This window comes from Heptranchias perlo, chromosome 24 (genome assembly GCF_035084215.1).
Source record: "Heptranchias perlo isolate sHepPer1 chromosome 24, sHepPer1.hap1, whole genome shotgun sequence".
Classification (NCBI taxonomy): Eukaryota; Metazoa; Chordata; class Chondrichthyes; order Hexanchiformes; family Hexanchidae; genus Heptranchias; species Heptranchias perlo.
The window spans coordinates 29,458,715-29,486,497 of record NC_090348.1 but is presented as its reverse complement, the minus strand read 5'-3'; the positions used below and the strand labels follow the sequence as shown (position 1 = coordinate 29,486,497).

The 27,783-nt window shown below is 45.0% G+C and overlaps 1 protein-coding gene across 1 annotated transcript in view; it reads left to right on the top strand.

Annotated features, from left to right (window-relative positions):
- ccdc146 (coiled-coil domain containing 146) overlaps positions 1-27,783 on the top strand; it is a 124,468-nt gene that overhangs the window by 46,869 nt on the left and 49,816 nt on the right. Inside the window, exons 5-9 of the mRNA XM_068005371.1 lie at positions 9,145-9,202; positions 11,670-11,846; positions 16,875-16,948; positions 19,783-20,010; positions 22,528-22,714. Coding sequence (XP_067861472.1) covers positions 9,145-9,202; positions 11,670-11,846; positions 16,875-16,948; positions 19,783-20,010; positions 22,528-22,714 — 724 coding nt within the window. The remainder of the gene's footprint in view (positions 1-9,144; positions 9,203-11,669; positions 11,847-16,874; positions 16,949-19,782; positions 20,011-22,527; positions 22,715-27,783) is intronic.

Here is a 27,783-nt window from a genome sequence, read left to right as displayed (position 1 = left end):
AGCAAGAAATTTGTGATCTGACCAGAACTGCTAAGGTAAGACTCTTACTCACATCTCTCCTTCTCTCTGCTTAGTCTTGTACCCACCTATAGCCTTGGCACTCATAAGGCTTTCCTCTCCCACTTCCCATCACTCTCCTCCAATCACAGCAACACATTTCACTGAACTTCCTTCTGCTGCTACTTGTCCACTCTGCACCTGCTAGTGTCCTCACAATTACCTCCCTCATTTTCCCATATCTATGGCTTTCACACACCATCTACATTATTTTACCCTGACACACACATCTTCATAACCTTTCAGCAGACCAAACACAAACACAATCCCTTTTTTCTTGCAGAACATGCTGGCACACAATACCAGGGAGCAGATGAGAACAGGAAGGGGGCCACCATCCCTATCAGTCCTGTGCCCATTGGAACAGGTTGCACAGAAGCTAGTGGGCAGTAGGTGGGTCAGGAGTGTTGCAACTGGCGAGGCTGGAGGATATGTTCCCCATGGTGTTTGGCCATTTTACCCTCTTTTTCTCTTCTCACTGAACTCTCTCCCTCACACACTTTGCATGACAAAGTGGTACTGCTTTGAACTGCCATTTATCTATTTCTGCCACTAACTGCTAACCCTTATTCCTCTCTTCTCTTTCCAGGTCCATCAGAAGTAATGGGCCCAGTTGCAGCAGAGGTAGAAGAGGACAGCCCTCCTGAAGACACACAGTCACTCAACTTTACCTTTGCATGGATATGCTTAGAATTCGGCACCCCACCTAGTTTAGAGATTCAGTTGGAAGGGTCTGCACTGGGAGATTCACTGAGCACATGTGCAGGAGCAAGGGCAGGGGGCTAGGATGGCACAGGAACCAGCTCGCCACATCCTAGCCCTGCTGCAGAGGGCACAGATGTTGACTTCAAGCACCCAGGCTGTAGAAGAAGACCGATGGATGTGCACCACCAACTTCTCAGTGCATTGGAGTGCCAGCCAGCGAGCCTGCCAACAATATCGCTCAGTATGGAGGAGTCTGCTTCCAACTTGTGTGGGGTCATTGCGCAGGGCATAGAAACAGTGTAGACAACCATGCAGCATGAGGTCACCTCATTAACAGCAGGGCCCTTAGTAATGGAGCCTATGGTGACAGCTCTAACAGCTTGAATGGAAGCTCAGATTGGTGCCATTCTGGCTCTGCATTCCACCATCTCCTCCAGCTTGCAAGGCATAAAGGAAAGTATGGATATGGGCTTCCAAGGCATCACATCACTCCTGCACTCTGTTCTCATGCAGAACAATGGAAATGCTGAGGCACGATCCCATGCAAACGGCAGTGGCACCATGGGAAAGGTACATGCTGTTCTCTCTGACAACAACATGCCAACTCCCCCGCTAGCCCCTCAGCCAGTGCCCGTATTGGCACCAGACAGCCAGCTGGGCCAGACTGCCCCAGCTGTGCCACCAAAATGCGGCACTGTGCAGCTGGACCCTCTACGGCCAGAGCTTCTTGAGGTCACCCACCAAAGCCATCTGAAGTGCCCACAGTGGATGATCAGCAGCCTTCTGCCTCCCATGTTGTAGCCACTGGGGTAGCACCTCGTAGAAGCACCAGATTAGGCAAAACAACACTTAACACAGGCTCTAGGGGTTTGCATATTGATGACCTTTAGTTTTCCAACTTGTTTGTTCCCAATTGTAAAACTGTTTCTTGGTATGTACTGTTTCTTTGTATTGGTGTTTGTTTGACCATGCTTAGTGAAGTGAGAGAAATATATATACTGATGTTGCAGTTGAGGGCATTCACCTGGAGGGTGTGAGGACTGTGTCTGATGGTATGAGGAAGTGTTGGTACCAGGGCAGGAGCGAAGACTCAACTAAAGCTATTCTCGATGATTTGTTGCCATGAAGCTCTGGCAGCTGGCAGGATTGGCAGCCCTGTCTGTTCCTTCACATCCTCGGTTTCCTGCTATTCTTCCTCCCCAGCTAACTCTAAGGGGAAAGTTATGGAGCATGCAGAAAATAACAATAACTCTGGAGACTCTCTCAGGGCTATATTGCAGGATGCCTCCAGACCTATCCAGGCAGTGGAACTTTTGTTTCAAAATGCCAATTGTTTGCTCAATCAAAACTCTGGTAGAGGCCGTGAGCTGATTGTAACTCTCCTCTATGTCTGTGGTTGAATTTCTGACAAGTGTCATGAGCCACGTGCCCAGGGGATACCCCTTGTACCCAAGCAGGCTGCCTGACACCCAGTGGTCTGTGGAAAAGAGGGGTGATTGAGGACTAGCGCAGGATAATGGCATCAGGACAACTGCCAGGAAAGTGGGCACAAACCTGCATGATGCACTCCCTGTCGTTCCATACCAGCTGAATGTGGAGTGAGTAGAAGCTCTTCCTGTTTATAGATACTCCAGGTACTTAATATTGTACACTATGTGGGTGCAGTCAATTATGTCCTGCACCTGGAGAAAGCATGCTATTCTGGCGAAGCCCAGAGCTCTGTCTTCCTGCTTTGCTGCCTCCATGGGGAAAGTGATGAATTTGTTTCGCTTAGTGAGGAGTGCTTTGATGCAGCAATGCACTGCGAATTGACTGAATTTGCTAATGTCACCTGTTGTAACCTAGAATTACCCTGAGGCATAGTAACCTTCAGTGCCAAAGGCAATGAAGTGTGCGACTTCATGCAGGGCTTCAGCTGGTGCTGCCAACGGGTGACGTAGCTTAGTCACAGTCTCCCCGTTAAAGCTGAGCTGCCAGACACACTGTTCCTCGGTTAACTGGAGGTATCTCGTGTAGTAAAAGTCCTCATGCACCCTCCCCTCCTTCGCTCTCTTCTCCCAGCTATAGATCTCTGCACTCTGACTTGTTGCTCTTCCTCCTCCTCATCCTCCAGCCTCAATGGCAGAACGAGAAGCACACCCATGTTGGCAGAGTAACTTTATGCACAAGCCCCAGGGCAGAGATTGTCCTGCAGCTCCAAAAAAGAACTCTCCACCATTTTTTTAACGCAGCTAGAGCAGCTAACATAGCCAGATATAGGCCTAAAAGTCCACAGGCAGTCTAAAATAACCCACCAGAGGCTTACCTAAATGCAGCTAAGGATCCCTTTAAATAGCACTGGTGCAGCCTCCTTTCCAACTGTTGCCAGATTTGTGGGCGGGTTTTAGAATGAACAAATACAGAGCTCCCAAATTCAATTTGGCAGAAGGGTCCTTAACCAGGCGCAGACCCTAATTGACATATATTTATTAGGCCCCTGCTGCTTTCAGGTGGCTGCCCTGGACGCCTAAAAGTCACCCAAGTCAATATGCGTACGGTACACTTCAGCCGCAGTTCAGGGATGGCGGATCACGCCAGAAAACGGGTGGCCGTGAGTTGAACATATGAAGACAAATGGGCAGGGAAAGACCAGCTGGTCCATCAAGCCTGCCCCACACTCATGGTGGCTGGAGCATCATGATTAGACACTTTCTACTACCCACCCCCCTTGCAGCAATGTAATTTTGTAATGTGAGGCAAAAAAACAGAAAAAAAACCCAGGGCCAATAAGGAAAAAAACTCTGGGAAATTCCTCTCTGACCCCCTCCCCCCACCCCGCTCAGGCGATCAAAACCAGTCCAGGAGATTACATTGACCATGTGTACATAATCTGTTAATCCAACTTTTATCTGTTAATACAAATCATAAGATCCCAGTTTTGATTCACAGTTAGTGCTGAGCTAACTGATTTCATCTAGGGTGGGGGTAAGGGGTGCTACAATTGACCTTAGTGTCCCTGGGCTCAAGTGGGGAAAATCAGATAGGGTTCTTTCTCTGATTGCTATTCATTAATCCCTTCTGGAAAGTGCAGGTACGTGGATGTCGAGGAAGGACAGGATTGGGCTGAGCTGTGATGCCCCACCCTCCCTTGTTCAAATAGTCCGTCAACAGTAACTGAGCAATCACTATCTAGACTCAGACATGAAGAATGGCCACTGAGGAAAATTACAGCAGATGACTGGAGCCCATGGAACTATATTCTTGTAGGAGTCCATGCCTTCAGGAAAGGAGGGAGAGAAAAAGGAGAAAATTGGCAGAAAAAAAACCCAAAAATTATAGATGTTTTGATTTGGGCAAAAGTAAATAATGAGATAATTAACTTATTTGAACTTGTACAGCATTTTATATTAGTAGCTGTGTGAAAGCAAAATAAATAAAGTCCTATATTGTTATGTGTGCTAATCCTATAGCACACATAACAATATGTGCAGATTGCTTTCTGTGGCAACATTCCATCTGCAATGATCACATACGCTATAAATACCAAATATTGCATTAAACATGGAGGAATGTAAACTGTTGAGAAACAAAATGTAATTTCTTAATCATTTGCTAATCACTGACTGAGACAACATTACCATGCAGTCTTAAAATAGTACTTGTATTCCAATGAACAATACAATAATAACAACTGTTACAGTGTACTGAAAATTATGTTCATTCTCTAGCTATATATACCATATTGTATGAATGCATAGTTTTAGTGCATTCCAATGTCACTATATTTGCCATTCCTGTTGTAATATAGAATTACTGCACCAATGTGTCCTGAGAAAACACCCAAACTGAGATAAAGTAGCTCAAAAGAAGAATGCCAGGTAAACTGGCTGTTTGCTAGGTGCAAAGTCAAAGAGTATGTTTACTTTGATATCAAGTATTTGAAAAGTCTAAGTGAGCCAATAGCCAAAACTACTGAAAATGAAGAAGCAAGTCTTTTTAATTTTACCTAGGTAATAGTTTATATAATAAATATTTTTAGCTCTTCACGAGATTGAAATTCCTGTGTGCTATTTCTAGCACTTTGCTTAATGTGTTTGTGACAAGCTGCTGTATACCATCATTTTTATCAAAGTCATTGACTTGTTTACAATCAGCAGTCTAATGACCTTGTTAAAATGGTGCACACAGAAATTTGACTTGAACATGTTCACCAGTGTACTAAAAGTAACACGTAGAGGAATTTCAACGCACACTTGTAATTGGGTATGCAAAATCACTCTTGTGCATAGGGATGCTGAGAAATATAGTTTATCTTGCCTAGTGCTTTGTCTGACTCACTCTTCTTTGTGCCCATTCTCATTGGAACATAAAGTATGGAGTGAGAAAAGATCATTTGGCCATTTAAACCCTTTACTTCCATGGATCATGTACAATGTGTTCTTTCATCGAAGTGCATAAGGCATTCCAGACAGGACTGCTGTACTTCAGGCGCTGTGCAAACCTGTACATTATAGTATGCTCTTAAAGGGCTGCTGGTTGTTCTTAAAGCTGTTCTGTAACTGAGGAGGAAAAGACTGGAGGCAGACAAGGGTGGGAGGGAGAGAACTTCCAATTTAGTGACAAAGCTTAGGAAGTCCTGCAGAGCAGGAAGGCTATTTTAGGTAAGGACCACCCTGCAATGAAGAACAGCATCAAAGCAGCACGAATGGAGGTGACAAAGTGAATGCTGTGTCAGACTGTGGCCTGAACCTGGAAGCAATGAGAATAAAATTTGATGGGCCATGCAAGGTTGCCATCGTAAGTGTGCTAACATTTGGCTTCATTTTAACGTCACTCTAAGCTTGGTGTACCATAACAAAGAAAGAATGCATAGCACTTTGCCAGCTGTTCATCTTTCTAAATGCATAGACATGTTCTTGTTGAGTGGCCTGACCACTTCGTATTGTTGGTATATCACAGTATTGACCGCGTGGCCTATTCAATGTCGCAAGTGTCAAGTATGCTTCCAGCACATTGGAACCTGAATGTTGCATGTTCGCAAACTCCTAGAAGGTAACTTGTGGCATGGGCACTTGGGTGGCATACATCTTCTCCCACATTCCTCTTTCCAATAATGTGGGACGGTCAGTTAGTGAGTTGCAGGAGAGAGCATGAGTGAGGAGTAGCTAGTGCAGTAGAATTGCAGGTACATTTTGCACTTGCTACAGGGCCAATTCAAAGCAGCTGCTGAGCCCAGGGATTTGGATCTCAGTGCGTGCTTACAAACATACTTTAATAGCTAAACATCGGCCCTTTATGGAGTCATTGGAGAGTAGGCCTAGCAGCCTGCACAGTTTTGGGGTGAGAGGGTCTATGAACAAGTCCACAACCTGCACCTCTGCAGTGCTGCATGATTGCTGACTGAGCTGTGGAACAACATACAGAACACGGCAATCTAGGGCCCCCTGAAGTGGAGCCATCATTGGTGGAAGAGTAGGATATGGGATTAATTCGGGATTGATGAAGAGCACCAAGGAAATTTATATTTGAAGTTACATTTGGCTATATTTTAGAATTGTGGCGCATAGATTTACCCATTTCAATTATTGGAGCAAAAATATGTTTTGTTTTCTTACAAAACATATTAACTATGGTCAGCAAGGGATTGGTGATAAATAATATCAGGAGCTTGCTGATAATGTTGTCTATAAGTGAGGGGTCATTGCTGTCAATATGTATTCATTATACGTATATAAATACAGCTTTTCATATAATTGGGTGTAGTTTTAAAATTGTGCAACTCACAGAAAACGTTTTCTAAATAGCTTTTAAAGCATATTTTTGTTGTTCCATTTGTGACTTCCAGTTGTGCTGGGAACGTTCCACATTGTGACATTTATTTTTGGTGCCAAATATGGTGCCTTGCTGTAGAATAACATAACATCAGTCTTGTGGGATCAAAAGTTGCTTCTCTCTGATCCTAAAAAAATGTAGCTGAATTGCTTCAATATGTCTGGTAAATGGCCACATGGCAAGGCGGATTGAGACTCTGATATCCAGATTTCAGTGCAATTAGTCTGCAAGAATCTCTCTATGTGTAGTTGTGGAGATGTTTTATCTCATATCTATTTGAAAAGCAACAATAAAGCCTGATATAGCCATTCTATTTATACAACGGAGTCCAAATAAAAATATGCTAAAGAAAAGTCCATGATCCTATTCCAACTAAACAGTCCTGGAAGGTTGAGATATGTTTTGAGGCATTCTCAGCCTTTAGTAGAGTGGGCCAAAAGGATGTTACGTTTTTTTTTAAATAGAAGCCATTACCAAAACTCATGCGATGTTCAGTCAGCTATTATATAGAAGATAATTCAAATTTATATGGTTTGCAAATTATGGAAAATAATAAAGCAAGACACCATTTCTGTTGAATCTGATTCCATTCCATTCAGAACAATTTAGTTACAGAGTTTGTTTACAGAATGGAAGAGAACATATTTTACCCCCACTAATTTAAAAGGCCAAAATATTTTTCATGTGGTTACAAAGGAACTTTCCCATTGGCGAGAGGACTTTGGCATCAAAAGCAGACTGTGCCTCAGATCCACTGTTCTTCACCCATGGACTACCCAAGGGAGTGAGAGGGAAGTAGACTACAATGATAGGAGAGTGATAGTTGTGGGGGATTCTACAGTCAGGAACTCATCCACTACATACAGGTTAGTTACTGGTTTGTCCTTTTAGGCTGCTGGTGAACTTCTGTTTTTTTGCCTATTTTCTGCATTCTACAACTGAATTCTGAGTTCTGATAAGTTTTTATTGGTGCTGGACTGCTTTTGTCTGCCTTCAGAACAGTTTTACTGCAGTCATGGGTGGCCTGGTAGGTCTGCCTTTAGGACTGGAAGACAAGGGGGAGCTGCCAAGAAGACAGGAGAGAACAGGTGCAGCTGGGAGAAGAGGGAGGAGGAGGGTACTGTGCAGGAGACCATACCCACAGTGGGTCTTCAGGGAGCACTTTTCATACTCCAACTTCACTGAGGAGGGAGGCCACTGAAGAAATGGTAGGGAAAGCTTTTTTTGCTCACAACTCCACAGCATTACTTCAGGCGCTTGCCCCCTCACCCCCCACCCCCGCAGCATTTTCCTCCGCCCTCCCCCCTCCCAGGACTTACCCGAGGGCCACTGCCAGCGAGGCAGCAAGGCCAAATTTGACCCATGACTTCAGGCCAGCTTCCTCCGGAGGCGCAATAGTCCTGGGAGCTAGCCTCTATTATTAAAATGAGGCCCAAGGCCCAATTTCAGATTAGCCTCATGCTTCTGGCTTCTGGTGCACGCTTGCAACGCATCGCCTATTTTGGGCCTGCAAATGGGCCGTAACCAATTTCTACCTCTACCTGGATATATATAAAAGCTTTGAAGCCTGCAAATGGGCCAAAACCAATTTCTACCTCTACCTGGATATATATAAAAGCTTTGAAGCATGAAACACAACCTGCTTCAAGCCTTTACAAATGTTTTGTTGGCTATTATTTTTGCAAGGGGGTTGGACTACAAGAGTAAGGAAGTCTTGCTGCAACTGTGCAGGGCTTTGGTGAGACCGCACCTGGAGTACTGTCTGCAATTTTGGTCTCCTTACCTAAGGAAGGACATACTTGCCATAGAGGCAGTGCAATGAAGGTTGACTAGATTGATTCCTGGGATGAGAGAATTGCCTTATGAGGAAAGATTGAGTAGAATAGGCCTATACTCTCTGGACTTTAAAAGAATGAGAGGTGATCTCATTGAAACATATAAGATTCTAAGAGGGCTTGACAGAGTAGATGCTGAGAGGATATTTCCCCTGGCTGGAGAGCGTAGAACTAGGAGACATAGCCTCGGGATAAGGGGTCAGCCATTTAGGACTGAGATGAAGAGGAATTTCTTCACTCAGAGGGTCGTGAATCTTTGGAATTCTCTACCCCAGAGGGCTGTGGATGTTCAGTCGTTGAGTATATTCAAGACTGAGATCGCTAGATTTTTGGACTCTAAGGGAATCAAGGAAAATGGGGATCGGGCAGGAAAGTGGAGTTGACGTCGAAGATCAGCCATGATCTTAATGAATAGCGGAGCAGGCTCGAGGGGTCGTATGGCCTATTCCTGCTCCTATTTCTTATATTTCTTGTGTTTACCCTGTAGCCTAATTATTCAGCCCATTATAGTCTATTGCTGATCAATCAAAGATGTTTTTGTTTGCACTAAAAAATTTGCATTATTGAATAATTTGAGTTAAACAACATAAGTAAAACAAAAAAGTAATAATTAGTACTATTGTCAGATAATTCAAATTAAGTGACTTTGAATTAGGAGTAGACTGTATTTTCTTTTTGTGATTAATAATGTTGCTTTTATTTAACTAGATTGAATATTAATTCTGTTTTGTTACAGTTTACAGGAAGAACTGACAATGTTTAGAAAAGACTTTGAGAGACTACCAAAAGCTGCAGTGAGTTTTTAAGCCCACGATTCATTCTCTTAAAAGAAAAAGCTTAAAATTTTGTGTTAGGATAAGTATAATGAATAATTTTAAGCCCAAGGATGGGTGGGTTGGGGGCGGGTGGGAAGGTAAAAATCACAAAAATGTAAAAACCCGCCTCCAACCCACCCACTTCTGGTTTTAATGCAGGCGGTTCAGGGGGCGGGAGACCAATCAGCTCTTAGGAGGCGGGTTGGTCAGTAAAGTCTTTTAAGGAGGCTGAATGCCTCCATTTTAATAGCTTTTTTATTTTTAACTCCTGGGAGCCAGGATTACCGGGGCTTGTGATTCTTGCCAGGTAAAAGGAGGCGAGAAGGGCCGAATCAAGAGGTAAGTGCCTTTATTGTACTGCTTGTTGGCCAGGAGAAGCAGGAGGGTTTCCTCCAGGCCCACCAAGCTCACCTGCCGTGATCCGACATGTGCGATCGGCCGCCCCCCAACATGTCTCCGACCCGCCCCCCGCCCACGTTGTCCAACAACCCCCCTGCCCTCCCCCCCCCCCCCCCCCCACCCCGATGATATCCAATCCCAAGCTCCCCCGGTGTCAGACATACCTGCCATCCACTCCTCACCTGCTTTCCCATCCAACAGGCAGCCAGATTAATCGGAAACCTGCTGAAAATATTTAAAAGATATCCTGACGTCAAAATGGCCAGAACTTCTGGGGATCCCATGCTTCAGGGTTTCCCATCCAGAAATGCTCCCCCTCCCGCTCTCCACAGCTCCGAGTCAAAATCCAGGCCCAGTTCTCCGTAAAGGATTTATTGTCTGTACTCACTAACTAATTCTGTTTGTAAAACGTCCCAAGGCTTGTCACAGGAGCATTATCAAACAAAATTTGAAACCGAGCCATGTGAGGAGATATTAGGACAAGTTACCAAAAGCTTAATCAAAGAGTTAGGTTTTAAGGAGTGTCTTAAAAGAGGAGAGGTAGAGAGGCAGAGAGGTTTAGGGAGGGAATTCCAGGGCTTAGGCAGCTGAAGGCACGGCCACCAATGATGGCGTGATTAAAATCGGGGCTGCATAAGAGGCCACAATTGGAGGAGCGCAGAGATCTCGGAGGATTGTGGGGCTGGAGGAGGTTACAGAGATAGGGAGGGGCAAGGCCATGGAGGGATTTGAAAACAAGGATGAGAATTTTAAAATCGAGGCATTGCCGCACCGAGAGCCAATGTAGGTCAGCGAGCACAGGGGTGATGGGTGAACGGGACTTGATGTGATTTAGGATTCAGGCAGGGAGGAGATGGGCGATGTTACGGAAGTGGAAGTAGGCGGTCTTGGTGATGGAGCGGATATGTGGTCGGAAGCTCATCTCGGGGTCAAATAAGTTGCGAACGGTATGGTTCAGCCTCAGACATAAATTATACTGAGTCACATCAGTCGGTGCGAATACAAAGAGAAGAGAGAGTCAAGTTTGAAATTCCTGCCATTGACCATTTAAATATAACAAGATATAGCCTTTAGAATAGAGCCTCCTCATCCAATATATTGTTCATTTTCTTGTAGCACCTACAGAGGCTCCCTCTGGCAAACTTGTTTCCTCTCTGACTTTCATTGTTGTCAGTGATAGACTGGATCTCATCAAAATTACTGTTCTCTTTGGCTAATGGCCTCACTCTTTACAAGACAGTTAACTTGCCATCTCAAAGACCTGCAGCAACCAAATCACTGACTGCAGATGGAGATAGAAATAGACAGTGAGTTGATAAGTGATGTATCATCGTCAGTGCTGAGAAGACCAGCTCATTAAATCTCTCAAGAAAGCTTGATTATGATGTTACCCAACCACTTCTACTCTATATGGGTATCAAGCTCTGTTCAGTTACGAACATTCAGTTCCTTGGTGTGCAATCATATTCAGTCCATGCTAAGGCAACAAGAAACAAAGACAGCTAGAACTACTGGGAGTTATCAAGAAAGATTGGCTGTGCTCATTACTGTCAGCAATTTCAGTGCAGTACAAAGGGAATATCCAACCACTGATTCAGTATCATAGCCCTGTTTGTCAACCTGAGGAAATCTAGCCCTCAGACATGGCATAATTCCAAGCCATAAATGTTGATAGTCTTGATGAGGACTTCCTACATATCGTCGGCAACTCAATTGGTTGAGTGCCAGACTTGGGCCAAGAAGGTTTCAGGTTTAAATTTTAGCAAGTAGATAAAGTGAATACCATATCCTATCATGTGGGGAGAAAACAGAAGATGGTTCAATACTTTTCACAATGTTGCAGTGTCTCCTTGCTGTTTGGCAATAAAATGGAAAGGTACATATTCCCTAATGTCAAATGGAGACAAGCCTCCGCTGGTAATCAATATCATTAATCAATATCTATATCATTAATGGTTTTAAAAAGCTTTTAATTGTATTAAAGACATATTTTGTTCCTAGAGCTATGTTTTAATTTTTGACTTTGTTTTTGTTTTGTTTTTTGTAGGATTTTGAAAGGAAGACTAAAGCACTGAAAGATGGTTGTATTGAACTAAGGAAAGAGATTTCACAGAGGAAACGTGAAATAAAAACATCAAAAGAAGAGGTGGAAGTGAAAACTGAAGAAATGGAAGATGTGCAAAAAGAACTGGGAGAGAAGCTAGAGGAGGAGGCGCACCTGAAGGTAAGAGTGCCATAAGCTGCCCATTTAAGATATGCATATTTTGCCTTTATTGGATTATCTGCGTTAAACTTCAGAACCATTATAATAACCATTTGCCTTATCATGTGTATAGCTGAACATAAATATCACCACATTAAACATCTTTTGGCTAACGTTAAAACTTCAATTTTTCAATCATTTGAATCTGACAACTAAGTCAGTTAACTATTTACAATAATTCTACTGCTTAGATGGTGATTTTTTTTTGTGACATACTAAATCCCGGTTTTAATTTGGGGCGGGAATCAGGTGAGAGGGGACTGAGGCGTGCTGTAAACCATACTGACCTCGGAAGTATGATGCCTGGGCGATTTTAATTCATAGGCCTCATCTGCCTTTCTATAGTGCCCTTATCTTCGAAGTACATCCCAAGCAGCTTCACAGAGGCATAATAAAAAAAATGGGCTTTGTGCCAAAGAAGGAGATATTAGCAGGGATGACCAAAAGCTTGATTAAAGAGGTGGGTTTTAAGGAAGGTTTTAAGGAGTGAGGTGACAGGCAGAGGGGTTTAGAGAAGGAGTTCCAAAGTATGGGGCCTAGGTGGCTGGAGTCACAGCCACCAATGGTGACGTGAAGGGAGGAGGGGATGCACAAGTGGCCAGAGTCAGAGAAACAGAAAGTTTGGTGGAGGTGGGCGGGGCTTACACAGATAGGGAGGGACTTTGGAGAGGAAAAGTAGGTTGGAGATGGGATGGTTGTTTGCAAGGACAGAAGGGTCGAGGGAGGGTTTTTTGAGGAGTAGTATGATGAGGACGGTTTTGAAAGGGAGCAGGACAGTGTCCAAGCAGAGTGAACCATTTACAATGTTAGCTAACATGGCCAGGAAGCGAAATTCGGTGGTCAGCAGTTTAGTGGGATTGGGTTTAAATGAGCAGAAGGTGGGTCTCATGGACAAGAAGAGCTTAGAGATAGCATCTAGAGAGAGAAAAGGGTTCATGGATAGGGCAGAGGGGTGGCTGGGGAGAAGTGGAGGGCAAAGGAAAGGAGGGGAAGCAACAGAGGCACCTGAATGGATGGTCTCTATCTTAGTAACAAAGAAATTTATGAGCTCCTCATACTAGTTAAAGGCGAGGGTGGAGGGGGTAGGGGAAATGGGTTTAAGGAGATGGTTCAGTAAGGGACAAGGTGTCACCACCCATGAACCAAGTTTCAGTCCAAGCCTGGGTATTAATGCAATCATCCACAATTAGATTGTGGATGACAAGAGCCTTATTTTGGAGGTAAATGTGGAGATGGTGTTTGTCGATCTGCTGGCAGAGTTCAAGCGGACAGTGGTGAGTGGGGTGAGCAGGATGGAGGCTGCTGAGGTTAGCCTCCACAGGGCACGCTGTGTGAGAAGATCAGTGAGGGAGGAGGATTGGGCAGTTGGAGTTGCTGTTCATAAGGAGGCAGTGACAAGTGCCTTGAGGACCCTTCAGAGTATGCCAAGAGAGGAAGGGTCTATACCTCAAACATCAACTGATTTGTGTTCTCTTGACAGATGATGCCTGACCTACAGATTGTCTCTAGTGTTTTCTGTTTTTATTTCAGATTTTTAGCATTTGCTGTATTTTGCTTTTTTTTTGATACAATGAAATATCCCTTGGAAAACAGGCAGGGTTGGCAGATGGGATCGAGCTTCAAGGAGCTCTCAATAAGCTTGATTCTACAAAATTGTAGTGCAGTACTGAAATAATTGGAAACAAACACAGCAATTCGCAACTTTCAAACAAATAAGTCTACTTGAAGGGAAAGGATCCAACCGGAGAAAAGCCTTTTTATACAGGACCTGAGTGTGTGGCGCAATGCTCAGTGCCTTTATAATTGCCAGGGCCTTAATGAGCCTTGCGCACAGTTGAAACATAGACTCTCGGTGCCACAGGTGTTTCAGGACCACATTATGGAATATCCTGCACACCAGATGCTGACTGAGCCTTAGGGGTCAATTTTAGGATGGCCGAGCGGGTGCGTTCGTGGCGGGGGGTTCCTAAAATTGGGGAATCCCGGAGCGGGTCGGGAGCCCGGCTCCAACCCGCCCACTTCCGGGTTCCCCAATGATGCGAATCGGTGCGCGCGCAACCCCCGCATGCGGGACTCCCACCGGCAATTAAAGCCGGCGAGATGACAGTTTAGATAGTTAGGGAGGTACTTGAGGTCGTTGACAGACCTCATTGGGAAGAGATTTTAGCAGGAATGTGATTTTGGACTCTCCTCAGCGTGTTTCCCATGATGTGGGAAACACTCCCTGTTGTTGCAGATGTGTTTCAGTCAGCAGCCAGTGGGAGATGCAGAGGATTCCTTGACAGTTGGGGGGAATACCTCATTCATTGCAGCAGGGCACTCTGTCATCTCAGACAAAGTTTTGCCTGCTACACCATTGTCTCCACACTCAAAATTATTACATCATACCCTAAACTCTGCTGTCCAAACACATTTACCTACCTTGCGGACCCCCTCACACTCACGCCGTCAGGATGAGGGGGGGTGGGGAGTTCTATAGCTGTATTCATCACTCCATTGGAGGACAAGCAACATCACCAGCCTCGCCAGGCACGCCGTCCACCTCCGCCACGTGGAGCTACACAACACAGTGCTGCGCAACAGGCACCTGTATTGTGTAGCTCCACGTGGCGGAGGTGGACGGCGTAGGGTGACCCAATGGGTAGCATCAAGGGTGTTCAAGGAGAACCTCATGAAAGGGCCTTATTGCACAAGCCAGTCAAGAATGGCCAAGACGTGGCAGTAGTGGTGACAGTATAATATGTAATGTGAGTTGATCAGAAATCAAATATAAGTAAAAGCCATGACAAACCCTCAAACACCCTTGTGCATCCCCTCATGCTCACAACACGTTTGCCTTACGCTTCCTACAACACATACGTGATGCATGCCCTATGGCTGCAGCACAGGTAGTGGCAGGTTGGGTGAGGCTGACCGTGAAAGAGATGCATGAGAGGGTGAGTACGAGACAGAGCCATGAGATTGAATGAGGATTGGGATGAGTGGTAATGGTGGGATGAGTACTGGGGAGGTGAGGGAGTGCAGGTAAGATGAGGATGAGGGTTCAGTGGGTGTGAGGAGTGATGTGATAGAATAGTGTTGGCAGTGCAGAAGGAGATGTGGGGTGGGGGCAGTGATGTGGCAGACGGAGTGTAGGGGAATGAGTAAGAGTACTCGCTTCGGCTGACCTGGTTAGGTCATTGAAGCGCCTCATGCACTGTATGCAGGTGTGTGATATGTTGGTGGTGCAGGTGACCTCCTCTGCCACCTCGAGTCAGGCCTTTGTGATAGCAGAGGCAGGCCACTTCCTCCCGTCCGCCGGGTGGAAGATCTGCCTCCTCCTCCTTCTCTTCCTCACCCTATCCAGCAAGACCTGGAGTGAGGCATCATTAAACCTGGGAGCAGCCTTCCCCCTGGGCTGCTCCATGCTGTAATTTTGCCTATTTTCTGCAGCATCAGTCAGTGAAGGACTGCCCCTTTAAATAGGGCTCCTCCATCTGACAGCCTATGATGCGGGTGCGCAGTCCGCCCTCTGCGCAGCTTTTCAGCGCGAAACCCGGAAGCCAAGGTAAGTGGCTTCAATTTACTTACAATCACGTGGGGAACCCACCGATTTTACTGGGCGCGTTACGCACGCGCCCAGTCGACCCCCCGCTGCCAACCTGCGTCCCTCCTAATATCGGGCCCTTAGTGTCCCATAAAGCGGGATGTAGACACCTGGCGAACATGAGCATTATGGGAACTGGGCACTGCATTATTGGCCCCACTATTGTTTTGAACATCAGTAATAAATTTAAAAAGTGGCATTCAGCCTTGACAGAAGCTGTGCAGTTAAAGATTTCAGCCCCGATTTTAACTTGATGCGGGAACCTGTTAGGAAGGGAGTTCCAGGATTTTGACTCAGCGACGATGAAGGAACGGAGATATATATCCAAGTCGGGATGGTGTGTGACTTGGTGGGGAACATGCAGGTGGTGTTGTTCCCATGTGCCTGCTGCCCTTGTCCTTCTAGGTGGTAGAGGCCGCGGGTTTGGGAGGTGCTGTCGAAGAACCCTTGGCGAGTTGTTGCAGTGCATCCTGTAGATGGTACACACTGCAGCCATGGTGCGCCGGTGGTGAAGGGAGTGAATGTTTAGGGTGGGGGATGGGGTGCCAATCAAGCGGGCTGCTTTGTCCTGGATGGTGTCGAGCTTCTTGAATGTTGGGTCCCATCCATTCAGTGCCTCCGGTGCTCCAAAATTGGCAGGAAGCACCAGCTGGCTGGCAGGTTGGAGCACAATTTTGGGTGGCAGGAGGCCGCTGCCAGGACCCAAAGGAATGGTACTCAGATAAGTCACAGGGAGGGGCCTTCAGGACAGCCTCGCAGTCGGGGCAGATGGGGCACCCGGGGCCGGGGTGGCCTAAACTTTCCTTGTGGGGCACTGAGCAGCACTCCTGCTCCTCCTGGCCCCACAAGGAAAGTTAAAAAAAAGTTTTAAAACTTATTTCTTTGTGCTTCTTCTGGTCTGGGCTCCTCTTCCCGCTAGGTTGATCTGGTGGGAAAGCCACAACAACTTCCCTGCTCAGGCCCATGGTTACAATAGTAGTCGCAGCCCAATCTACATAGTTGAAGAATTATCCCGTCGGTTTCCGGCAAGTGTCCTTCCCGCCTGCTTAGAAGAGCAGGTTAAAATCGAACACTGCGGGAAGAGAGCAGGACATCGGTGGATAAGTCCCTGGGTTATTTTAACTGACCACCAGATGGGCAGGGTTAAAATCTCTCCTTTCATTTTTGTATAAATAAAATAATAGGCCAATTGACGCTAATCTAAAGCAGTTCTCTTAACGTGACCAAAACTTCCTTTCTAAGCAAGGCAATATTTTTAAAAGAACATAGTTTATCCATTGGTCAATGTTGATGCACTGTGTTCTTTAACTACAGTGATCTGCAGAAATCACACAAACTGTTTCCCAATAAGTAACAACTTATTGTTTTCAGGCAATTTTATCCTTTTTTTTCCTATCTTATAGCTCGATTTGGTCCAACTGCATACTATTCCTGGTCAGCTGGCCAAAGATATACAGAAAATAAACCGCAAGAGAAAGTAAGTTTTCTTTAAGAAGTTGCAGGCAAATGGTTACAATTTACACTTAAGTGATGATAAGCTACTTTGCATGTAGGTAGCAGAGGAGAAAATTACACATCATTGACCAAATGCATTTCTGAGTCATGCTCGTTTTCTGGGAACTGACATTTTGATGTTTTCAGGAAGTTTTTTTGTTGTAATCAGCATACATTGCTAACATTTTGAAACATCTTGTTTGTAACAGAGGAAATGATTTGCAATTTGGAACTCCTAATGCCAGATAGAACAATATGGACAAAAACTGCAGCAACTTAGAATTTCAATTTATTGTAAAAAGTCCTTCACTTCAGGATAGTGATTAGCAGCACATAATAGTACATCCTACTATTTTAAAAACTTTTTTGATATGTTCTGTAATTCTGCTGGCAGCTCCAGAAAATTCCAAGCTCTCTCGACAAGCCATTTTTTGAGATTTTAACTCAAACATGGTGATACTAAAATATATCAGTTAATTCTGTGGCACCGTGCTCCGTGTAGCCATTACAGAGACTATTACAGAGACCTACAAACTGGGAATGACTGGGAGCTAAAGGCTATAGGATCTTCAGAAAGGACAGCGAAATTGGGGAAGGAGGAGGAATAGCAATATTGATAAAAGAAACAATTACAGCAGTGGAAAGAAAGGATTTCAGTAAGGGTGAACAGGCAGTGGAAATAGTATGGGTAGAACTAAGGAACAGTAAAGGATGCATAACTCTGGTTGAAGTTGTCTACAGACCTCCTGACTAGCGATGTAGTGGTGGGGGGGCGGGGATGTATAAACACAGAGATCAGGGAAACATGTAGCAAAAACAATGTGGTTACAACAGCATTTTTCATTTTCACATAGACTTGGAGGATCGGAATAGCTCAAAGGCAATGAATTTCTAGAGTGCATTTGAGACAGTTTTCTGGAACAATGTGTTTCAGAACAGACAAGGGAACAGGCCATACTAGATTTAGTGATGGGTAATAAGTTAGTTAACAATCTGACGGTAACGGATCATCTTGAAAATAGAGGCCGTAATATGATTGCATTTGATGTTAGGTTTGAGAGGGAGAAGTGAAAATCACAAACTATGGTTTTAAATTTAAGTAAGACAAACTTCAAAGGGATGAGAAACAGATTGACCATAGTAAACTGGGCTGGACTGTTAATAGGTAAACCTACAAACAGTGGGGAGTATTCAAAGATATTTTTGGTACAATACAAAACCTGTACATGCCCCTAAAAGGCAAAAGCTCCACTTGTGCAGTTAACCAACCATGGTCAACAAATGAGGTAAGAGTCAGTATCAAGCTGAAAGAAAAGGCTTACACAAATGCAAGGAAAAGTGGAAATCCATCAGACTGGGGGAGCTATAAAAAGCAACAAAGGGATACAAAGAAAGTATTTAAAGGTGCAAAAGGGATATGAAATCTAACAGTAAAAGTTTTTAGAAATATATTAAGAGAAAGAGTGCTAAGGGGAAATGTGGGCCCATTAAAGACAGATGCAGTGAGATTACAATGGGTAATAAGGAAATGGCAGACTTTTTAAATGAATACTTTGTATCAATTTTCACAGTAGAGGAAGAGGACAAAATACCAGCGGTACAAGGAACCTAAAAAATAAGACATGGGGAGGAACTTAGTGAATTTAATATGTTAAAAAACAGTAATGGAGAAAATGAAGGGACTTAAGATGGACAAATCTCCAGGACCTGATAGTTTCCACTTTAGGGAATGAAAAGAAACATGTGAGGAAATTGGAGATGTGTTAGTTATAATTTTCCAAAGTTCTCTAGATTTGGGAATTGTGCCTTTGGATTGAAAAATAGCAAATGTCACCCCATTATTTAAGAAGGGAGAAACCAGGAAACTACAGACTTGTCAATTTAATGTCAGTTTTGGGGAAGTTCTGTTCAAATTCTCAAACTGCCATGGTGGGATTTGAATTTAAATTCTTATGGGATCATTAGTCCAAGCCTCTGGATTTCTAATCCAGTAACATAACCACTACACTACTGTACCCAGTTACTGAGCCCTAAAGTGCCGAAGAGAGCAGCTCACCTCACACCCAGCGATTCCAAACATCAAACAAAAGCTTTGATCATGGGCTACAACACTTGCCTAAAGACTCCTTTTCCTGCCTCCATGTTTTTTTGCCACACAAAAAAATTTCTTCCATCCAAAATTTGGTGTGCTTCAAATTCAGACGGTTATCCTTAAGTAGCTTACTTTCTGTTAAATAGTTGCTGAAATCCTTTTTGCAGTCCTTTTTGTAGCAGCAGCAACCATTGTGAACACTGAGCTGGAAGCTCACACTGCATACCGATTTTGACCAAACCTAAATGTCACCAATACCTTTGTAGCCTGCTGCCATGAGGGGCCAGGGAAAACCCAGGTATGAATATAGTTTTCCTTTTCTCCTACTAGAAGATGCAAAGACTCTGCTCGGTGCTTACACTCTTAATACAGCTCAGATCAGGAACTCAAAAGAGTTAAAAAGTAAACAAAATTAGTTTGTAAGATGAAATAGTAGTTAGTGGGTTGCACTTGTGAGGGTTCTTCTCACATTAAAATCAATGGCAATTACAAGTGCTTATGTAAAACCCATCTTGTTTGGCACAAGATGTGTTTTTATCATTCTCTTTTTCTTCCATTGTTTGTGAATGAGAGTTTGTGTAGGGATGTTATAATATCTATTTATTTATCCTGATAATTTATTAAGATGATGTAAAATAGCAATATAATTCCTTGCATTTATGGTGAAAATTCAAAAACTTTGCAGTTGCAGTTTGTTAAAATGCAAATGTTCTTGTTTACCTCAGCAATTTGGAGAAGGCAAAAGCTGAAATAGATTTGCAATTCAGTGAACTTCTTAATTCTGTACAACACATCGAACATAAATGCAGAATGATAGAAGATGAGAAATTGGAGGTAATGAAAGAGTTGGATCAAAAAAGGGTTTCACTGGACAACAAAGAGCAAGACCTCAACCAGTTAGTTAAGATCACAGAATTGGCTAAAGAGAACGAATCTGCGTTAATGGGAGAAAGGTTTGTAGTGAACACTGAACATTATCCCTCCTACCATAATAATGATAATGGGCTTTGTGTTCATTTGTATTTACAAAAGGAAAATGTGAATGGTAATTCCTTGATGGGGGAGGGCAGGAGCTCCATGCGGTGCAGAGGACAGGTCTCATCTGTTTTTTCTGCATGTCATTTCCTAAACTAGTGCAGTTGGGAGAAACTGCTCAGCAAGTTTTTAAATGTTACTTTTTCATCTTTACTGTCATACCTTTTTATTCACAATTCAGTTTTCTCCTGCTGCATCTAAGATCTGATGAAGCAATCTTTCTATAACAGAAAGATGCTCATTGTTTAAGCCTCCCACTGAAAGAAGAGGGGGCTGAAAATCCTCAACCCTTCCGGAAGGGCTGAAAATTGACACCTGCGTCACCAGGAGTTTCCTGTGACCTTTGTTGGGGAAGAGCCTCTGCCCACCCCAAACAAGGCCATGGACATTGAGGCGGGGACTCCCATACCCGAGTTTGTCGCATCCCCGGCCTCTCAGGCACAATAAATCCTTGGCATCCAGTATGCCCAGTTCCATTCACAACCCCTCAGATAATGAAGCAGTCCGTGCCTGCAAGCAGCAAGACCTGGACAACATCCAGGCTTGGGCTGATAAAAGGCAAGTAACATTCGCGCCAGACAAGTACCAGGCAATGACCATCTCCAACAAGAGAGAGTCTAACCACCTCCCCTTGACATTAAACGGCATTACCATCACCGAACCCCCCACCATCAACATCCTGGGGGTCACCATTGACCAGAAACTTAACTGGACCAGCCATATAAATGGTGTGGCTACAAGAGCAGGTCAGAGGCTGGGTATTCTGCGGCAAGTGACTCACCTTCTGACTCCCCACAGCCTTTCTACCATCTACAAGGCACAAGTCAGGAGTGTGATGGAATATTCTCTACTTGCCTGGATGAGTGCAACTCCAACAACACTCAAGAAGCTCGATATCATCCAGGACAAAGCAGCCCACTTGATTGGCACCCCATCCCCCACCCTAAACATTCACTCCCTTCACCACCGGGGCACCATGACTGCAGTGTGTACCATCTACAGGATGCACTGCAACAACTCGCCAAGGGTTCTTCCCAAACTCGCAACCTCTACCACCTAGAAGGACAAGGGCAGCAGGCACATGGGAACAACACCACCTGCACGTTCCCCTCCAAGTCGCACACCATCCCAACTTGGAAATATATCTCCGTTCCTTCATCGTCGCTGGGTCAAAATCCTGGAACTCCCTTCCTAACAGCAATGTGGGAGAACCTTAACCACACGGACTGGTGGCTGACCACCCCCCCCTCCACCCCCCCAATCCACGATGGTAACTGACCACCACGCCCCCCCCCCGCCGATCCATGATGGTGGCTGACCCCCCCCACCCCGATCCACGATGGTGGCTGACCCCCGCCCCCCACCCTGATCCACGATGGTGGCTGACCACTCTGCCCTCCCTCCCCTGATCCACGATGGTGGCTGATCCCCCCCAGACACCCCGATGTCATCCAAGTTCCCCCACCTCCGCGATGTCGTCCATGCCCGCTCCCATTGTCGTCCATATCCTATTCCCACCCCCCCCCCCTTCCCGATTTTTTTCCCAAGCCCAGTGATCTCTCTCCATCCCATGCCCCTGATGTGCAGCTCCTTACACTGTTGACAGTCAATCAGGCTGGCTGCCAGGCACAAAACCCAGAAGTGCCGTTGATGGGCCTCATTAACACGACCACCCACTTACTTTCCGGTTTTCGCACCCGAAAATCTTCAACTCCCCCCACCCCTTCCTGGCTGGAAGTTAAAATTTACCTCATGATGCCTGGAGCATCATGACTTTTTCCTTAGGAAATTATCTTTCATTATTCATCTTGTTTCACACTGAGCCTGAATATAGAAAGAAAGAAAGAAAGAAAGAACTTACAATTATATAGTGCTTTTCACAACTTCGAGATGTCCCAAGACACTTCACAGCTGATGAAGTATAGTTCCTCGAAATGGGAAAAGTAAAACTGTGCAAACATACACAGAAAAGACAGTTCAGAAGAACTGAAACCTGGTCTGTAAGTCCCACCATCATTCAGGTTTTGCGACTTGAGCACTGATATGATCAGTCTTTTGCCCCTAGGTATAAAAGCCATTGATATGAATTTACAGTATACAATCAGTGCACCGAATGTTTACACTTAGTATTGTACTTTTTCACAATACCATAATAAAAGCACGCATTGGCATTTTTTTGTAAATAAGATTTAGAAGTTTAGGGCTTAAAAATCTGGAATTTAAAGGCAATGCATACCAACTTTATGTTTTTATAGTAAAACCTGGAATTTCTAAACATTTTTGTAAATGATTTTACTTGCATTTGAGTACAATGGAGATCTTTTGAGAGAGTGATAAATCTTCCACCTCATAAGTTAATTTACTTCTTTGTAAGATGAATTCGATCACAGCAATCAAGAAATACATCTAAACAACACCTTTTTCAATCTTAACAGAGCTTCCTTGGACTTGCACCTTCGTTACATCCAAACAGAAAAGAAAATATTGTCTGACACGGTGTCGATGAAACAAAGAGAGAAGGAACGCGAGCTCCGAAAACTGAAGAAAAAAGAGCTACAGTTGAAGGTTTCAGCTGATTCACTGGCATACATTGAACTCATCCACGACAAGGCCAAATCACAGGTAAGTTTCAGTAAGATCTTTGCTATCTGTGAATTTACCCACCAGTTTAAAACTTTTTGGTTAGTACATCTCATAGATACATAGAAAAAAAGAGGTTATAACATGGAAACAGACCATTTGGCCCATCTAGTTCATGTCGGTGTTTACCCTCCACACAAGCAAATAATTCTAATCACATTTACCCACCCTGATTCCATGTGCCTTCAATTTTCCTTCATCCACCTAGCCAATCTAATCTTGAATGTTGACATAGTTTCTGCCTCAACCACTAATGCTGGAAGTGAAATCCACAGCCTCGCAACTCTGTGTAAAGAAATTTCTCTTCTCTTCTGTTCTAAAATTCTTACATTTAATTTTGTATCTATGGTCCCTTGTTCTAGACCCCCTCAACTACCGGAAATAGTGAGGGTAATTTTAACCCCCAAAAACGGGTGGGCTGGGGGCGGATGGGTAGTCAAAATTGTAGGTTTCATCAGCGGGATCGCAACCCGGCTCCAACGCACCCACTTCCAGGTTTAACCCAGGCGTGTTTGGAAGTTGCATCCCCTATTAATGCCGGTGGGCTGATCGTTAAAGGGGCAATTTACCTACTTCAAATACTTAAGGTATGTAATTTTTTGTGGATTCTGAACCTGAAACTAATTTAGTCTTACCTGCACGGGTTTCCCATGGCTTCTTAAACTTTTGTAAACAATTTTACAACACCAAGTTATAGTCCAACAAATTTATTTTAAATTCCACAAGCTTTCGGAGGCTTCCTCCTTCGTCAGGTGAACGGTGTTGCTTCCGTTTCACTTGCCAGTGAAACGGAAGCAAGATGCATGCAGAAGTTGATTTGGTCCTTTAAACCTGTGATTGACACATCTCAATAAAAGAATAGAATCACAGAATCGTTACAGCACAGAAGGAGGCCATTTGGCCCATGGAGCCTGTGTCGGCTCTTTGTAAGAGAAATTCAGTTGCAAATTTTTTTCTCTTCAAATAGTTATCCAATTCCTTTTTGAAAGCCACAATTGAGTCTGCATCCACCACCCTTTCAGACAGCGCATTCCAGATCATAACTATTCACTGCGTAAAAAAGTTTTTCCTCACATCACCGTTGGTTCTTTTGCCAATCACCTTAAATCTGTGTCCTCTGGTTCTTGACCCTTCCACCAATAGGAACAATTTCTATTTAATTACTTTATCTAAACCCATCATGATTTTAAACACTTCTATCAAATCTCCTCTTAACCTTCTCTGCTCTAAGGAGAACAACCCCAGCTTCTCCAGTCTATCCAAATAACTGAAGTCCCTCATCCCTGGAACTATTCTAGTAAATCTTTTCTGCACCCTCTCTAAAGCCTTCACATCCTTCCTCATGTGCAGTGCCCAGAATTGGACACAATACTCCAGTTGTGGCCGAACCAGTATTTTATAAAGGTTCAACATAACTTCCATGCTTTTGTACTCTATGCCTCTATTTATAAAGCCCAGCATCCCGTATGCTTTTTTAACCGCTTTCTTAACCTGTCCTGCCACCTTCAAAGATTTGTGCACAAATACCCACAGGTCGCTCTGCACTGTACCCCCTTTAGAATTGTACCATTTAGTTTATATTGCCTTTCCTCGTTCTTCCTGCCAAAATGTATGATTTCTCACTTCCCTGCATTAAATTTCATCTGCCATATGTCCGCCCATTCCGCCAGCCTGTCTATGTCCTCTTGAAGTCTATTACTATCCTCCTCATTGTTTACTACATTTCCAAGTTTCGTGTCATCTGCAAATTTTGAAATTGTGCCCTGTACACTCAAAACTGTCATTAATATTTAAAAGCTGAAGCATTGCAGCCGGTCTCAGTTCTCTCAGGCAAACATTTGGCTGAGAGAACTGAGTTCTTCTGTTAAGGCAGCTTTAGAAGACTTCGGATCCTCTCAAACTGACTAGATCAGGATGGGGGATGCAATGGATGTATTCGAGAGGACATCTGAGGAGCAGGAAAATTAATATCCACGTCAGCCACATCGTGCTGTGTTGGGATATGTTGGTGCAGTAGACAGAGGTGTGCAACAGGACCTGGAGAACATCAGAGTGGTGACCAATAGAGGGGCTGAAGTCGCAGGAGGCACTACCCACGTGAGAAGGTATACAGGCAAAGGCTGAGCTTCCTGGACCTCTCTGAGGAGCAGTACCTACGCAGGCTGAGATTGAGTCCGCAGGTGGTCGCACACATCTGCAGCCTCCTTCAGGAAGAGCTGCTCCCTGCTGGACCTGGTGGCCGTGCATTGCCCGTCGCAGTTAAAGTCACCACTGCCCTCAATTTCTTCACCTCCAGATCCTTCCAGGGCACCACCGGTGACATCTCCAGGGTGTATCAATCGTCTGCACATAAGGGCAGGTCCTGATGCTGAATATTTCATGATGGATGGCTTGTTTGCCAGGGCGTCTGACTACGTGAACTTCTTCCATGACAACATCAGCCAGAATGAACGGGCAACGGGTTTCGCCTCTCTGGCTGACTTACCACGGGTGCAGGGTGCAATCGATTAAACATACGTGGCAATCCAAGGACCACCACATGAGCCAGGAGTCTTCATAAACCAAAAGGGCTATCACTCCATCAATGCAGAGCTGGTGTGCGACCACCGGAAGAGATTTCTGCAGGTGTGCGTCCTATTCCCTGGCAGCTGCCGTGATTCATTCATTTAGCGCCAGTCCAACATTCCAGACCTTTCCCAGACAGGAGACAGACTTAAGGGCTGGCTCGTATGAGACAAGGGATTCCCCTTGCAAACATGGCTCATGACACCTGTGAGAAACCCCACCAGCAAGGCACATCAGCGGTACAACCAGAGCCACATAGGCATGTTGAAGATGTGCTTCAGGTGCCTGGATAGTTCTGGAGGAGCCCTTCAGTACTTGCCAGCGTGGGTGTCCAGAATAATTGTGGTGTGCTGCATCCTGCACAACATAGCACAGCAAAGAGGTTTACAGGTGGAGGAGGACAACGACACTCGTCAAGCATCCTCTGCTGGCGGCAACATTGAAGAAGAGGAAGAGGATGAGGAAAATGAAGATGGAGAACCCATCGCCAGAGCAGCGGTACACATTGCTGCCCATCATACCAGGGATGCCCTCATCTTCAACATGTTCTCATAATGAGAGCTGCAAAATAAAGAATTTGAGATACTCAGGCTGCCTGGAACAACCACCACAAACCCCCTCCCTTTACACAAAACAGTCCTTCAACCACGCATATACCCATTGCACACCTGCCCAATGGGTCCCATCATGTTTTGGCATTCATGATGAAGCAAATGAAAGGGCGACTTCACACTTGGGATGCAATAATGGCCAAGACGTCGAAGTGATGCTAATCAAAACATTTAATGTGCCAATATATAAATTAATAACATAATGTTCCTTCAAACATCCTTGCGCATATCCTTGTTGAACTACAATTGCTTAACCTTACGCTTTCTACCACTTCTACATTGTGCATCACCTGTGGCTTCAGCAGAGGTAGTGGAAGGTTGCTCAGATACTTGCCTCGACTGCTGAGATGCTCTTGGCCTATGACCTCTGAGTTTTGGAGCCCGTGAGGGCCCCGCCAAAGACTGTTCCACCTGTGCATGTGCAGGGGCAAACTTGGTCATTGGGAGAGGAGGCAGCACTTCGGGTACTGGCTACGGGTGGGGGGGGGCAAAGGGTGAGAAGTGGGAGCGCTTTGAGTAGAGTTTCCACTTCAATGTCCCCTTTCGCCATCATTCCTCTCCCAGGCCAGCGCCACATCACTCCCACCACTTTGCTGGACAGCAGCTTGGTGAACAATTGTACCGCATTGTAAGGTCACGGATAAGGTATCTGGCAGCCTGTTTAACACAGCAGACATGTTGACATCCAAAGTCTGCACAGCCGTTGACATGGCCTGCATAGACTCATTTGAGAGCCGTCCTTGAAGCTCAATGGAGGCTCCAACTCACCTGCTTCTGGGTCCAACCAAGGCAGGTTTGTCTGTGTGTGGAAAGCAGACACCTGGAGGCCCCGCCACCACTTAAAGCTGGCGGACCAATACTTAAAAGGGCAATGTACCTCACTGGCATACTTGAGGCACGTAATATTTTGTGTATTGGAATAATAAAATGAATTTAACCTTACCTGTTCGGGTTTCCCATCGCTTCCCATTCACATCAGGTAAAATCAGGCAGGAAGGTCCGGATCCATGAGATGAGTGCCTTTATTGCACTGCTTGTGGGCCCGGAGGAGCAGGAATGCTTCTCCCAGGCCCAACAAGCTCACCAGGCCAACAGGATCCTCGCGATCGGCTGACCACTCCCCCCACCCGATGATGCCCCCCTTCCCCTGTGGTGGACAACCCCTTCCCCCCCTCCCATGGTGGACCACCTACCTTCGGCTCTTCACCCGACCTCCACCGAACTCCGATCTCCTCATCAGCCCCCCGATCTCTTCATCAGCAGCCCCCAATCTTCTCCCCAACCCCCCCCCCCACCGATCTTTTCCCCTGTGAATCAAGCTGGCTGCCGGATGCGAAACCCAGAAGTGAAGTTGATGGGCCTCATTAAGGTTGCGATCTCAACCCACTTACCTGCTGGGTGTTGCACCCGGAAATCTTCCCCCCCCCCCCCCAGCTCTCTTCATGGCTCTCAGTTCAAATTTACCCCATGGTAATTTCATCCTTAATTAAAGACTCTAAAATATTCCCTACCACCGATGGTAAGCTGATTGGCCTGTAATTATCCGGATTAGCTGTCTCCCTTATAGGTGCTACATTAGCCACTCTCAAAATCTCTGGCATACATCCACACACAATAGAGCCCTGAAATATAAGGGCTGATTTTAACCCTGCTCCTCTGGAGGAAACTGGCCAGGCGGGCAGTTATAATTGCCCAGAGTACTTACCTGCCAACGTACGGCTCCCTTCCCACAGTCATCAGTTTTAAGCTGCTCTTCTGAGCAGGTGGGAAGGACATCCATCGGAAACAGGCAGGTTCCTTCTTTAAATATGTAGATCGGGCAACATATTTGTAGATACGTAAAAATATGTAGATATGTAGCCTGATATATATATA